Here is a 15,649-nt window from a genome sequence, read left to right on the forward strand (position 1 = left end):
TGTACACGAAAGCCACGCATTCTGCACATGTACTCTATATAGCGCGTGTGTGTGTGTGTGTGTGTTGTGTGTGTGCCTGCATGTGTGTGTGTAATTGAAAGAGTACGCATAAAGACTGTTAGAAGCTTGCTCCTCCTCAGACACACAGCTATGAAGCTACACTACACACTAAACCAAATGAGAACGCACCCTTGTGGGGCCCCAGTGTTGAGGATCAGCGGGGTGGAGATGTTGTTACCTACCCTCACCACCTGGGGGCGTCCCGTCAGGAAATCCAGGACCCAGTTGACGAGTTTGGAGGGTACTATGGTGTTAAATGCTGAGCTGTAGTCGATGAACAGCATTCTCACATAGGTATTCCTCTTGTCCAGATGGGTTAGGGCAGTGTGCAGTGTGATTGCGTCGTCTGTCGACCTATTGGGGCGGTAAGCAAATTGGATTGGTTCTAGGGTCTAGGGTGTCAGGTATGACTGATGAATATATGCCTAGACCTAATCAGAAAAACTGAGTTCGAAAGATTTTGAGTTAGAAAGACCTAATTTTCTGCTGGTTAATCTGTTTGTTAATTCCAGATAAAAACCCAGTATAATCATATTTTCTCATCTCATCTCACCACATTCTACACATAAAAAGAGGCTCACTGGGGAGGCATGGAGAGCCTGGTTTATTTTCCTGTAATCAACCCAGGTTGATGGTCGCAGTTTCGCTGTAGCTCTTTAAGCTCCACTTAATGAGAACAAGTCAAATGGTTGCTGCTCATCCCTGGAACCACCGACACACACACACACACACACACACGCACATACAAACACACACCGCTGTAGAGCAGCTCAACTTATTTTATTGAGGATCCGGCTGAGCCATTATCTACTGTTAACCCAATGTGGTTTCTCTCCCTCTCTCTCTTTATCTCTAGGAGTCAGGGCCCTCTCTCTCTCTCTCTCTGTAGGAGTCAGTGTTCTCTGTCTCTCTCTCTATCTCCCCTCCCTCTCACTTTTTCCTCTTTCTCTAAGCCTGGAGTCAGTGTAACCAACCTGGACAGTAATTGTTCCTTGCATTGGGCCTTAATTGAATTGACAAGGAGCCGGAATTGATATCATTTAACACATTGATCTTGAGAGAATGAGACGGRCGCTTTGTGCCAAACCAAAAAAAGAAAAGCTCTCTCCCCTCTCTTCTTTTGTTGTCTGACCATATTATTATATCTCTCTCTCTCTCTCTCCAAAATACAGGGTATCTTTCAATTCTCTTTTTCTCTCTCTATCATTMTCTCTTTCTCTCTTTCTGCTCTACCTCTCTCCCTCTCTCTCTTTGGCTGYCTGCCTCCACCGYTCCCCCTTATTGTAYGCATATCCCTTCATCATCTCCTCTGTTCTCCCCCCTCATTCCCTTTCCCTCTCTCTCACATGGCACTAGACATCCATATCATTTCCTGTCTGCCTCGGCCCGAGAATTGCACGTCTTATTCCGCTATTAGTGGGTAGGGAGTGGGGAAGGGAGGAGGGAACGGTGCACGGCGGAGCACAGCAAAGCAATTTGCGCTGAGTGCACTACAATACATGAGTGATTGGAGCGGGGACTGAGCGAGAGGCGAAGGAACAGCATGTTGGTCCCAGCTGTTGCACGCCGAGCGCTCTTAGTAGCCGCCTCTACCATCCGCCGTCCAGCCAGCCAGTCTCCCGGGTGAGCTGGAATCCCTTGGCCATTACCACTTCCATYATCCAACCGCCGCCGTACCTAGAGAAGAGTATGAGCTTACCTCCGTAACGCCACCCAGAACCAGAGAAAACGAATGGAGGGAAAGAGTCCCCTTAGAGAACGAATGGGGGAAACAATGAGCAGATGGGAGACCCTTTACGGTCTGTGAATGTGAGCCGTTGACAACGCGTTGGGGAGATGAAAGTTAAACCACGAAACCCCGACACGCATACTCCGTTATGTGGTCTGTGTCGCGGAATACACGCATGATGCCGTGTGTGGCGGAATAGTGGATGGACTGGATGGGGGGGGGGGGGGCGGGGCGCGGGGGTTCTGGTTGGGTTGGCCTGCGTTCCCTGTTGTGCTTGTCACAGCGTGGACTAAATGGACCTGTTGGGAAGGTGTCGTCGGGCAACAGCCTGATGGGCACCACACACACACACACACACACACACACACACCACACACACACACACACACACACACACACACACACACACACACACACACAACACACACACACACACACACACACAACACACACACCACACACGGGAGACCACAGCTGTGACCTGGCCGTGGGGAAACATGAGGCATATGATTCAACCACTGCAACCTATGATTCATGGTCGTAGGGCCAACGTTGCGAGAACATTTACATGACGTTTTGACAACAATTGGGATGACGTTGTGACGGCAAAACGTTTTTTATTTTGCATTTCATTATGAGCAATACATTCTCCACGGCTTGATGTGAGGGAGCTCAGGCAAATATATGTACAATGATATACAATGTAATGACGTGAACGATAGTAATATTTCATATTAGCTAGTTATAGCACTAGGCTCTAGTGACTAGGGTGTATGGTACTATGTATTGACGTGACAGAACTATATTTATATAATTATAACAATTACGAAGACTATAATGTACATTGTAATGGTGGTAATAACAGTTATCACTAGGGTATATGGCACAATGCATTGATTTGACTTAACTACCATATATATGAAGGGGATAACTTCAAGTTGGATACTACAAGCTTCTGATTACGCATCGCAATGTTAGTAAGAACCGTTTGCCCCAGTGTCTACGGCACAATGTATTGACGTGACATAACTAGACATGAAATGCAGATACACATCTATAAGTAGTGTACTATGGGATATATATTCGGCTCTGAGGTATTCAGTGGGGTTTTTGGGGATGGCACCGTATTTGACWGATTTTTATCCAGCGTTCTACTARGAGCCAGAGCGAGCCTGCTCTAACAGGTTTAGTGTGATGACGGGTTTGTCCTCCCTGGTTAGAATTCCGGCCGCTGTAATTCACCGTTTCATAATCTACGTAATGCAGATTTGGAAGAGCTCTAGCTGGCAACTAGGCCAGGGCGATTATCAATTCTTGGAAGAAGAAAAAAATCACAAAAGGCACGGAATGGGGGTTTTGACTTTGAATACAAAGTAATGGCATTGATAGTACACTCTTCCGCCACGATGGGTCTTATGACAATGCAATACAACACAATGGTTTATGAGTGTCTCCTCTCTATCTATTCGTCTTTGATGATCCTATTTCTCCTCGTGTGAATCTCGTTTAATACATACAAGTCTTAATTAGCAGTGAAATCTAGGATTGGAAAATCTATTTTTGGACTTCATTTAAATTAATAACCAGATTGCCCCTTTAAGTCACAGGAGTCTAGGTGAGAAGCTCTCTCTCTCTCTGAACATCCTCTGATTCTGCTCTCTTTTTACTTTGGGTGGCTTGATCTCTTAATCCTCCGCCTCCCGACAGCGCTTAAATGACACATTAGCATGTGGTTCTCCAGGCAGCCTGGATGACTAATGTCGTCATGCCCTCTCCTCTGCGATCCTGGCTTCTGTGTGTGTATGTGTGTGCGCTCACGTGACACGCACACACACGCGCAAAACCAGACATGTTCCAGCCCTCCAGGACCAGGGTKTGTTTAGCCCTGCTGTAGGGTTTAAAACCTTATTTGCATTTTTCCCAGGGTGCCTGTCGAGTGATTTATTTGTTGTCACCTGTACCACCCATGACTRTGTTTGCTAGTGACAGAGACATGGTTGTTGCATTCATTCATTTTCAGTCCTGTTGCCTTCACCAAGTGATATCGTAAGTGAATATGTTGTCATAAAATTGTTATTATTTAAGACAATACAATGCATATTTAATAAGGGCTTCTTTTGAGGRCCAAATTACAGGTAGAGCTCTGCTACCCGACCAGAGCCCGACGAGCCCGGACATTATACATCGGGTTAGGGCCGGGTAGGGCCTGTTTTTTCATCAATAACTRGGGCACGGGCAGGGCTCGGGTATCACTAAATGAATCACTAACATTTTGAAGCTGAGCAATTTGCATTTTCTCTGCTGTGCAGTACAGCCATATAAGATCATAACATGGTGTCAGAAGTGCTTCAATTTATTTAAAACAGGAGAGATTATATCACAGAAAATAATAATGTTCCTTGAGTTTTGTTGGAATTTGGAGTGACGAAAAGTAGCTAACAGCTAACTGCTCTCTCCTCTCTTCATTGAGCAGAGTGGAGCCGTTGCTATGGATACTCACAGACTTTGGGAATGCCAAGAATGTGCAAAGCTGTCATCAAGGCAAAGGGTGGCTACTTTGAAGAACCTCAAATCTAAAATATATTTTGATTTGTTGAACACTTTTTTGGTTACTACATGATTCCATATGTGTTATTTCATAGTTTTGATATAARAATTTGTRAAAAATAAAGAAAAACCCTTGRATGAGTAGGTTTGTCCAAACTTTTGACTGGTACTGTATATCACAGAAGACTGAAATATAACAAAAATATTTTGACATAGAAACACCAGATTTTCTGAAATGAAAAAAATTGATGAATAATGTTCCACCCATGAGGCCACTAGAGGRCGATTTGGTCATTTGACTGCAATAAACTAACACTGAGTTTATTTTACACCACTGAGTGTTAATTTAACTCTTTACAGTGTTMATTTTAACTCTTGMCYCAACACAAGAAACGTTACATTTCAAGAACCTTTAAGAATGTATCTRCATGTCCAGCCRTTATATTTAGCCTCACAATGAAGTGTTTTTCMATKTTATTTTCAGGACAACCAGGGCTACAAGTAGAAGACAAAACGATTTGACATAATATAAGGTCACTAAACCAAAAACCCGATAAAAACGAATAAATATGAATGCTGTAACTACAGAATTGAYTTGCATAGTGGGAAATGAAAATCCAACTCGTCAGTGACAACTGTGTGGAGTATGGAGTTTGTGACAGCAAATTAGTGAGCTTTCTACAGTGTTATAGACACTCTGTCCTGGGAATGTAGAAAAAMCTCTTACCTTCTACTGACTACTGTGTAGCTTGTGAGCGTCACAGAGCGAAGCGTGTGTGTTTGTGAGAGTTGACATTTTTGTAAAAAGACCCGGCCCTGGACCCCTTCGGGATCTGCCCTTGGCTGACAAACTCCGCTCKAGCTCAGCCCCCGTTAATCACAGACTAATGGAAATAGACAAATCCAATGGTACAACTCAGAAGTCTGTAGCTCAAACACATGCTTAAAAAGGGTTAGAAGTCCAAAACGTGCCGGCGTTACGGYGGGACTCTTTATTGGGAAAGAGTTCGCCAAGGAACCTGAAGAGCTGAAGAACAATTTAAAACACACACACACACACTTGTGTGTATGCTAGCTGGATTTGCCTTTTGTTGCATTCCCCTTGCCTAGTTAAATATGGACTTGCAGCCCTGGCCTATTCATCCAGATTATGAGACTGAGGGTTTCTCCTCACTGTTTGGTGCACCGTGCTCTATCACCATTAGGACCGAGGCTGAGGAGTGTGTGTGTGTGTGTGTGTGTGTGTGTGTGTGTGTGTGTGTGTGTGTGTGGTGTGTGTTGTGCTGCGTGCGTGCGTGCGTGCGTGCGTGCGTGCGTGCGGCGTGCGTGCGTGCGTGCGTGCGTGCGTGCGTGCGTGCGTGCGTGCGTGCGTGCGTGCGTGCGTGCGTGCGTGCGTGCGTGCGTGCGTGCGTGCGTGCGTGCGTGCGTGCGTGCGTGCGTGCGTGCGTGCGTGGCGTGCGTGCGTGGCGTGCGTGCGTGCGTGCGTGCGTGCGTGCGTGCGTGCGTGCGTGCGTGTGTGTGTGTGATTAATGATGATGATAAATGATTCATTCCTAATGCTGCTCAACATCTATATGGAGGACAATCCATGCTTCCTCTGGTTGCAGGGGCCTTGGCCCAAGGGCATAACAGCAATACATTACATGAATGGGAGGAATCATATCTATTTCAATGGACTTCCTGTTTTCTCATTCTCTTTCAGAGACCAGAACTATTAGACCTGACCGTGACCCCAAATAGGCCTAGGGATGTAGACGTTGTGTAGTGTTCCCATTCAGTCATTGACACTCACTGCCTCGCTGCATACAACRACGTTTATTTACCATGGGTTCGTCATCGATCTCAATCGTCTTGAACAGAACAATACCCAAGGGAATTGGAGAGCAGTGTTTTTTTTCATTCTTCATTTATATGGGTTATTCTCATTGAGATCACATCTCTTTTACAGGAGGGACCTATTCAATTGCCAGTTGAAGTACTCCATAAGAGAGTCTCCCCGTAAACCCATGTGCTAAGTGTGTCAGTCAAGATCTCACTCCTCTTGAACCAGACCAGACAATATTTCGTAAAAGTAACAATAATTAAAAAAACAGGACAAGAGTGTCACTTGAATAAACCCTCATGATAAGGTAAGAAAATGCTAGGATGAACAGTCCACCCCGTTAGCCTGATCCTAGATCTGTTTGTGCTGTCTTGCCAACTCTTAAGGCTGTCACTTACAGTAGCTCATCACTCCATTGTTACATGTCTGTAAATAGAGGTCTCTGATTGGTTGTTATATCGGACAGGAAGTTGTTCCTGCTCTTTAATAGATCTATTGGAGTGTATAACCCTTGGGTCATGACCTTTCGCCTGTGCCTACTTCTCCCAGGGAGCCAAATAAGACCCTGTGGACAGACAGAGGGGCTATAGGCGCACCGACACCGTTTAAATTGTTATGATTGGCCCGAGAATGCTCTAAAGAAGGGGGCCAGCGCCGTTTAGTGTGATCTGTTGGGGGCATTCCCCTCTCGCAATTTTTTGTGTGTCTTGTTTGATGGGAAGCAATTTCAGGCTAATGGGAAACAATAATGTTTATAGCCCTTGCGGTGACAAACACATTGAGAGTGACAGAACTTCGAGGCACCATGCACGGAGAACGACCAGGAGGGAAAAAAAGAAACAAAAGAATGAAAGAAGGAAGGAGGGGTCTGATCTGAATTCTGATTGGGGCACGAAATAGACAGACGTCAGACGGCGTTGAGTGTTCTGTTCTGCTCTCGGTATCATAAGGAGAATGGTAACACGACACMTACATCCTCCCTAGCACAACATCTCCTTTAAGAAATCTATAGTTCAGTCAACGGAAATAGGGCCCTTGTTAAAAGYGTTGCACTATATAGGGAATAGGGTGTCATTTGGGACTTAGCCTGGGTCCATCTCAGTGGGACCTTTCAATATTCAATCAAACATTTCTTCAAGTGTAATTTAGCTGTGCAGCAGCACCAGATACCGTATTGGAAAGCAAATAATGAACMCTCCAACAAGACTGAAGTGATATCTAGCCAAGGACACGCACAACGATATGCAGGCCTGTAATATGGGGAASGTCACATCGAGRGCTATAAGGGCCACCATTATCTCCCGTATCTAGCACTGTATAACGGAGTGGCTGTAGTTATGTGACGGCTCTGTAATAGAGTGGACGAGACATGTGAAACGCTGCCATGGTGACATAATGAGGATATGGTGTTCACGTCCAAGACAGGTCTAAGCGTTCATGCAATTGATCATCCTTACCACTCATTGGCATGTCCAGTATCTACACTACCCKCCATATTAGTATTATACTGCTTCTTTGCTAGGCTAGGATGGGAGAGCATGTACAGATGTAGGATCTTAATTTGAGCCAGTTTGCTACAGCAGCAATATAATCCAGCAGCAACAGGAAATGTGAATTATTATGTGGATTCTAATTAATAGACATTTTTTGTAGGRGTTGATACATTTTTCATTAGGGAAAGTCAAGTTTGACATTACAAACTAAGAAGCCTATGTACATCTCGAATACACTACATGTTTGCATTTCCTTCTGTGCGGGAAAATTCTCKGCGACAAAAGAGTGATCAAATTAAGATCCTAYATCTGTACATGTTATGTTGTTCTCCCTTCCCACCAAGATAATGATGTGAACACACTCCACTGTAGGGCGGAATTGGAACGGGGTTGCTATGGCAACCGGGCAATTAATTTTGTATGCTCTACTAYTGCTTTGACTGGAGTGTCATCGGCGTCTCTGTACAATCTGTKKATTTGGATCTTTGATGCGCTAAGGTATTGYGGTAAGAGACGACTTCTAATGGACCGAACCGTCAGTGTAGCCAGCAAATTGCACCCGGTTGTAACTGAATTCATGCTGAATGCAGCAAACAGTGTTTGTTAAAGGGTGTTTGTTTAAACCCGCCTTCTTACGTCCCCATATGTTCAAGGATTCAAGGATTCTATTTAAGTCCCCTACATACTGTATACCCAATTTATCGCTCMCCTCTCTCTTTTTATCATCTGTTTGTCTCCCCCTCTTTTTTGCATTCACTCACCTTCATTTTTGCCATTTATTTATCTCTCGTTCTCTTCATCTCCCTTTTTGGTCATCTTTATTCCCCTCTCCCTCTCTCTTCTCCTCTCCGTCCATCCCTCCCTCCTGTCTGAGAAGAGGTTAAGAAGTGTAGCTGTGTGCGATCTCTAACCCCTGACATCTAACCCCGGCCTGTAGGAATCAAGCCGCCTCATCGCCCACCCTAATCACCCTATTAAATAATCCAAAACAAATTCATAACACAACATTAGTGATTGCATCTTTATGCCATATTTAATGGAAGCCCCYGACGCAAAGGTTAYCTCCGCTTTCATCATCATAGSCCTYCAAATGGGACCCCATACGCTCCAAAGGGGTCACTGCGAAAATGAAAGGGAGTCTCCTAAGGTAATTACTAGAATGCTTTGGAATATCAGTCTCAGCTTCAGCATTATTTACGCTCGCCGTAGCCCATAAACAATACATCTTTTTGGGGGGACCGTTTATCCTTCTCTCTGGCAGTCGTTCGCCTTTGATTCCATCAGGCAGTAATGGATTTTATATCTCTGATAGGCAATCTGTTTTATACTTATTAACTGCTCGCATCTTGAGGCATGACAATGCATTCAACCGCCAACCAGCCAACCGCCCGGCCCGGCATGCCCAAGTCCATTTCCCAGGCCCCCTAGAGAACGCTGCATGTCACCTGCCCCCTGTTTGCCCCCCCTCCTCGCCGATCCCTGAGACAATAGATGGAATCTCACCTACGTTACTGTAGCCCCGTGTCGCTTGAAATAGAACATCGCTCGCCTTTGGTGTGCCATCAATATTTAATGGTCACGCAGCGTGAGTTTTCAAGTTTTTTGAGAGAGAGAGAGAGAGAGAGAGAGAGAGAGAGAGAGAGAGAGAGAGAGAGAATTGTCATTTAGCGTGAGGTGACACTTGTGACTGTAACCAGCTGTGGACTGTCTGAGAGGGCCTGGGGGAAGAGGGGGCAGAAGGAAGGGCCAGCAGCCTAGCTGCCGCTAACACCACAGACACTCCTAATTGTTCTCCAAGAAGACAAGGTCTCATATTGACCCCTCTCTCTCTCTCTGTTTTGTCTTTCTAGTTGCTTACTCACTAACAAAATGGGGTTTTATTCATTGACAGCTAAAGACCCTTGAGGAAAGAATCTCTATTTTTGTATTTTTAGTCACTCATTCACTAACAACAATGGGTGTCATTTGTTGAGAGCTAAAAGTCCAAGTGGCCTAGTTAGCATGTACAGAAACCCACCTAGTTACAATTGCGTGTGTACCTCCAAAGCCCACAGTACTTCACTTGCTAACTTGGTTTCATGCTTGATGGAATTTCTCAGAAATGGTTCCGCAGTTGCTCCCCTGCAAGTCGTCTTCATCTGATGTCTGTCACCACCATCTTATTTGCTCAATACTYAAGTTCTTATTTTATCCAGCCCAGCTACTTTCTCTTACATCTTGAACATCCAAAGTCACTTATAAGAAACCGGAGGCAGAGAGTATTCCAGGAATGATTCCCCTCCTCTAATCCCTTTCATCCGCAGTACAAACCTTTGTGCTCCCATTCCCTCCTGTAGTGTATTACACGCATAATGCACTTTTTGATGTGAGCATTTGTGCGTGTGATGATGAATTAGTAATGTTACACAGGTAACACTGAGGTAACACTGTGTCTCTGTGTTCCCCTCTCCCTCTCTCTACAGACTGGCAGGAAAGAGAAAGGAGACCCGCTGAACTCTGCCATCGACAAGATGACCAAGAAGACCAGGGAYCTGCGCAGACAGGTGGGTCACAGTGTCCAATGCTGAGTTTRATGGACGCCATGTTTGCACCAAAGAGTTTGGCCAAACCTGGTTCCAAACGAATCCTTACATGATTAGCTATAGACGCCATATTTACACTTAAAAGGCAATCGTACAGGGACAGTCTGGCCAACTCTGTTCCAACCCGAACCGGACATGACTGGATAAAGATGCCGTTTTTGCAGTCCAAGGCAATTTATATGGACAGTGTGGCCAACTTGGCTTCAAGTAACACCTGACATGATTGGCTATAATAGACACACCATATTTTCACTGAAAGGCTAACATACTATACATGGAGAGACTTTGGCCAATTAAGCTCGAACCCAAATCTGACATAACTGGTTATACGTTGGCCAAACTCTCCATGATACCTGATTCTGGGTCTGCACTTACACATTGCACTGACTGACACTCCATCCTGCACAGACTGCTCTTCACTTTACAAACACAGAGCTAAAGAGCCAAATGTGTTTCTGTCATTGACATCTATCGACCGATCTTTACACGTATACACTTGATTTCATGAATCCCGGGGAAAGCTCGGAGCTATTACTTTCTCCCAAAATGCAATGCTCCTCTCCATTAGCGGCCCAAAAAGAGACACTTCATGTAGTGTTACATCTTGTTATAGTAATCAAAAGTCAAATTGATTTCTTTGGGAAGGCAATCTCATTTTGCCTCCCTATTCTCTCTACCCATGAAAATATGTTTTTTGTGTTGTTGTACCGTATAATTCACTCACGGTAACATAAAAGCTATTCATTCACTTTTATTAAGAATCCGACATAACTGTACTTCACCGCTCTATTGCACAGTATTTAGCCACCAAACAAGTGTTAATCTTACAGACTGACAAAATAAATTTTGAAATCTATATTATTCAATTATTGCACCCACACTGCTCGCGCGCCAATGAGCGTCTGCGTTGCCAAGGGCTAAAATAGAAGTCAGTTCTATTTCTGACGCAGATCGCGCTGCAAGTCCTGCCTCTCCCGTCTCCTCATTGGTTTATAAAAGCAGGTACCCACGTGCCATCTCCTCATTGGTTATACCCTCGTGGGTGACTGAAAAACGAACGAGGCCAGTGGCGGTAATGCACCTAATTTATGAAAGTTRCCAATCGCAATGTAAAGTCAAGAGAAGAAAAAGCCTGGAAGGAGCAGAGATGACTAGAAACGATTCGGTTGACGGTTTWATGTGTGGATTAATTGGTAGAGTAGAGGACCTTGAGCATTTCAGATAACATAACAACTCAATGTTTATATCCCAGGACAAATTAGCTAGCAACAGCAAGCTAGCTAAATAGGACAAAWTAGCTAGCAAGTGCAAGCTAGCGAGCTAAATTGCCATACATTTTTAATGCTTTTCGACCTGTCCCCAAATTAATATAATTGGTTCACAGTTTGTTTTGATATTTTAACCTGCGTGTCGTGATCACGTTTGGTGTGGGGGTACAAAATASATTTATGCACGATGGCGCACGATGGTGCACGCACGCAGCCGGTTTGGGTTCTGTGTTACGGTATATCTTTAAAATGGCAATGACCTATAGTACCACAGCCATTAATAACTTAAATATTTGTCTAATAACCAATTAACTGAAAACACAGATTGATCAACGCAGACTGAACATGGTCTCCACCCTAAGATACAGGAAGTCTTTATGGGTCTTGTGTACTATATGTACTCAATGTACTATATAGTCAGACATAGAAGAAACAGAGAGGAGACAAAGGGAAGACATATAAGAGACATACAGTGGTTTGTCCATTAAAAGTTGCAGCGTATTCTATGGCATGTTATTTAAGTGCCAACCACTGGTACCATTAATGCTAGTTAGTGCTAGTTTGACCACCAGAGGGCATCTTTGAGAAGCATTTGATAGCCTTCAATAGTGGCCGTACTAGAGAATTTAAAACCTCTTTTGTAAGAACATAGTATATGGGACTGATTTTAAGAAAAGTTGCTTAATTAATTTGCTTAATATTATGGTGTTTCTGTTCCAAGAACAACTAAAAACCCTCTCGGTTTCCGTTAGGATGGAATGGATAATATGGTGCTGTACAACGTGACRGTCGGGTGTAGGCTACAGTACTTGCGGGCATGCGGGAGACCGTGGTTCAATTCCCCGACGGGGAGGGTAGGCTGTCCTTGTAAATAAGAATTTGTTCTTAACTGACTTGCCTAGTTAATTAAAGGTTACACTAAGAGCATAACATTTCTACACCCTAATTGTAGTCTAACCAATACCCAAATGGAGATTCAGTGAAAATAAAAAATCTCATTGATTTATCAAGAGCAGTCCCCATGCTTGTCTCAGAGCAGTGTGAAACGGTGCTAAAATAGGTGTAGGCTATTGCTTCTAACTTCAATATGCTCTTGAAATAAATAAGATCTACACCCCTTAACAGCACATTACTCAACACTAGTGAGACTCATGTCGCCTACGGTAGACCTACAGTATATCGGAAAAATATGACGTGACTCTCCGCCAATAATTACATATAGAGGACTGGAGGATTCTAAATTATAACCAAAAGCTGCCTCATGGGTCTCCCAGTGGCAGCCGGCACGGGAATCGAACCTGCATCCCAATCACGGTCGGATGTGATACATAATAATAATAATTATACTTTTTGTTGTATTATTTGTTTTGTCTTTTCTGGTGGATTAAACTGAAATTGCAACCAATTACATTGTTATGTTGTTTTAGTTTGAACGTGCCAACTGGCACTAAAAACAGCGGGAATGTTTCCCTAGTCAGCGCCATTACTAGTGCAATGCCCCTTAAAGTGTTGCTCTGTGCTACCCAGTGTGGCGGGGTAGCACAGAGCTCCTCCCCCTTCCTCCTCCTCCCTTCCCCATGGGCTAGGTCCGTCTTCTGTGCGCGGCTCTGCGGCCCATCCCATGCCCCCTGCCCTCGTGTCATGAACCTTGCACGCTTTCAGTGGATACAGCTGGAGAACTGCAAGGCAATACCATTGTGCACAAATCGGGAGCGATGACCAATATGACCAATATATAGTCTTGCTAATAACAGGGTTAATAATATATCTGTGAGAATATCCAAGGGACTGTTATATCATTCTAAATTAATAATAAGAATTGCTTTGTTTAAAAAATAACAATATTTTGGAGATTATTTTGTTTTCAAATAACGTAAAATGAGCGAGAAAAAGGCCATTCTTGAACATGGGGTGAGACATTGTTACCAGTTTGTTATTTAGAATGATTTCATTTAGAATGATAATGTTTTAGAGGGAGAGAAACCAAAAACCTCCAGGCATCTCATGGGTCTCCCAGTCAAGGCCRGCACGGGTATTGAACCAGCATCTGTAACAACACAGCTTGGACTGCTATGCAGTGTCTTAGACCTTTGCGCCACTCAGGTGCTGTACAAAGTGGTTGGTCGGGAGTGGGCTACACTACTACAGTAAGAGCAAAATAATCCTAACAAAATATAAGAATAAAAACCAACAACAACRGTTTYAGTAAGTAATACTGAAGTTGTGCATAACTGAGCAAGAGAACAAGTACATTAGAGTGTCTAGTTTGAGAAACAGACGCCTCACAAGTCCTCAACTGGCAGCTTCATTAAATAGTTCCCGCAAAGCACCAGTCTCAACGTCAACAGTGAGGAAGCGACTCCGGGATGCTGGCCTTCTAGGCAGAGTTCCTCTGTCCAGTGTCTGTACTATGTATGTCATTTCCAGCTACAATACTCATTTACAACATTAACAATGTCTACACAGTATTATTTAATTTTTTTTACATTTCCTTTCAACAACAAAGACATTTCTAAGTGACCCCAAACTTTTCAATGGTTGTGTACATTCATGTAGAAATGTTTAGAAACAAATTATATTCTTATTGCAATAAAAGTGATTCCCAAAATGACACAAAATACATAATTTACCATAAATTTCTTTGGGCACAGAATAACCTGAAACACAACCAAGCAAACAGCAAATGCATCAACAAATTGTAGAGTCACAAGCTTGATGTACTGTAGTCATTGCATGCTATACATTTGGGACCAAATACTTTTGCTCCCCTAAAATGGGGGACTACAAAAGTGCTGTAATTTCTAAATAGTTTACCCAGATGAAAATTATCCTAAAATGAATGCTGACAGTCTGCTATTTAACCCCCATAGTTGTTGTGTAATTTCAAATCTAGTGCCATTTCAAATCAGTGCTCAGTACAGAGCCAAAATAACAAAACATTTGTCAATGTCAATACATTTGGAGTTCGATGTGAGGAGACAGAGGGGAGACAGAGGAGACAGAGGGAGACATAGAGGAGACATATAGGAGACAGAGGGGAGACATAGAGGAGACATAGAGGAGACAGAGGGGAGAACAGAGGGGAGACAGTAGAGGAGACATGAGAGGAGACATAGAGGAGACAGGGGGAGACAGAGGAGACATAGAGGAGACAGAGGGGAGACAGAGGGGAGACATAGGGAGACAGAGGGAGACAGAGGGAGACAGAGGGGAGACATAGAGGAGACAGAGGGAGACATAGAGGAGACACAGAGGAGACAGAGAGGAGACTGGGAGACATAGAGGAGACAGAGAGGAGACAGAGAGGAGACAGAGAGGAGACAGAGGGGAGCAGAGAGGAGACGAGAGGAGACAGAGGGGAGACAGAGGGGAGACATAGAGGAAGACATAGTGGAGACAGAGAGGAGACAGAGAGGAGACAGAGAGGAGACATAGTGGAGACATAGGGGAGACATAGGGAGACATAGAGGAGACAGAGGGAGACATAGAGAGGAGACAGAGGGGAGACATAGAGGAGACAGAGAGGAGACAGAGAGGAGACAGAGGGGAGACAGAGGGAGACAGGAGGGAGACAGGGAGACAGAGAGGAGAAATAGAGGAGACAGAGAGACAGAGAGGAGACATAGAGGAAACATAGAGGAGACAGAGAGGAGACGAGAGGAACAGAGGAGACATAGTGGAGACATAGGGGAACATAGAGGAGACATAGGGAGACAAGATGAGACAGAGGGGAGAATAGAGGAGACTAGTGAGACAGAGGGAGACAGAGGGGAGACATAGACGAGGACTAGAGGAGACAGAGGGGAGACAGAGGGAGACATAGAAGGAGACATAGTGGAGACAGGAGGGGAACAGAGGGGAGGACATAGAGGAGACAGAGGGGAACATAGAGGAGACAGAGAGGAGACAGAGAGGAGACATAGTGGAGACATAGGGGACATAGAGGAGGACAGAGGCGACATAGAGGAGACAGAGAGGAGAATAGAGGAGGACATAGTGAGACAGAGAGGAGACAGAGAGGAGTCAGAGGGGAGACCAGAGGAGACATAGTGGAGAATAGGGGACATAGGAGACAGAGGGGAGACATAGAGAGACATAGTGGATGACACGAGGGTAGACATAGAGGAGATCAGAGGGGAACAGGGGAG

General features: G+C 44.4%; 1 protein-coding gene across 1 annotated transcript in view; it reads left to right on the plus strand.

Annotated features, from left to right (window-relative positions):
- The window catches only part of LOC112080654 (catenin alpha-2-like), a 611,175-nt gene that overhangs the window by 403,955 nt on the left and 191,571 nt on the right, over positions 1–15,649 (plus strand). Inside the window, 1 exon segment of the mRNA XM_070442653.1 lies at positions 10,114–10,194. Within this exon segment, the coding sequence (XP_070298754.1) occupies positions 10,114–10,194 (81 nt within the window).

Source organism: Salvelinus sp. IW2-2015, unplaced genomic scaffold (assembly GCF_002910315.2).
Source record: "Salvelinus sp. IW2-2015 unplaced genomic scaffold, ASM291031v2 Un_scaffold16412, whole genome shotgun sequence".
Lineage (NCBI taxonomy): Eukaryota > Metazoa > Chordata > Actinopteri > Salmoniformes > Salmonidae > Salvelinus > Salvelinus sp. IW2-2015.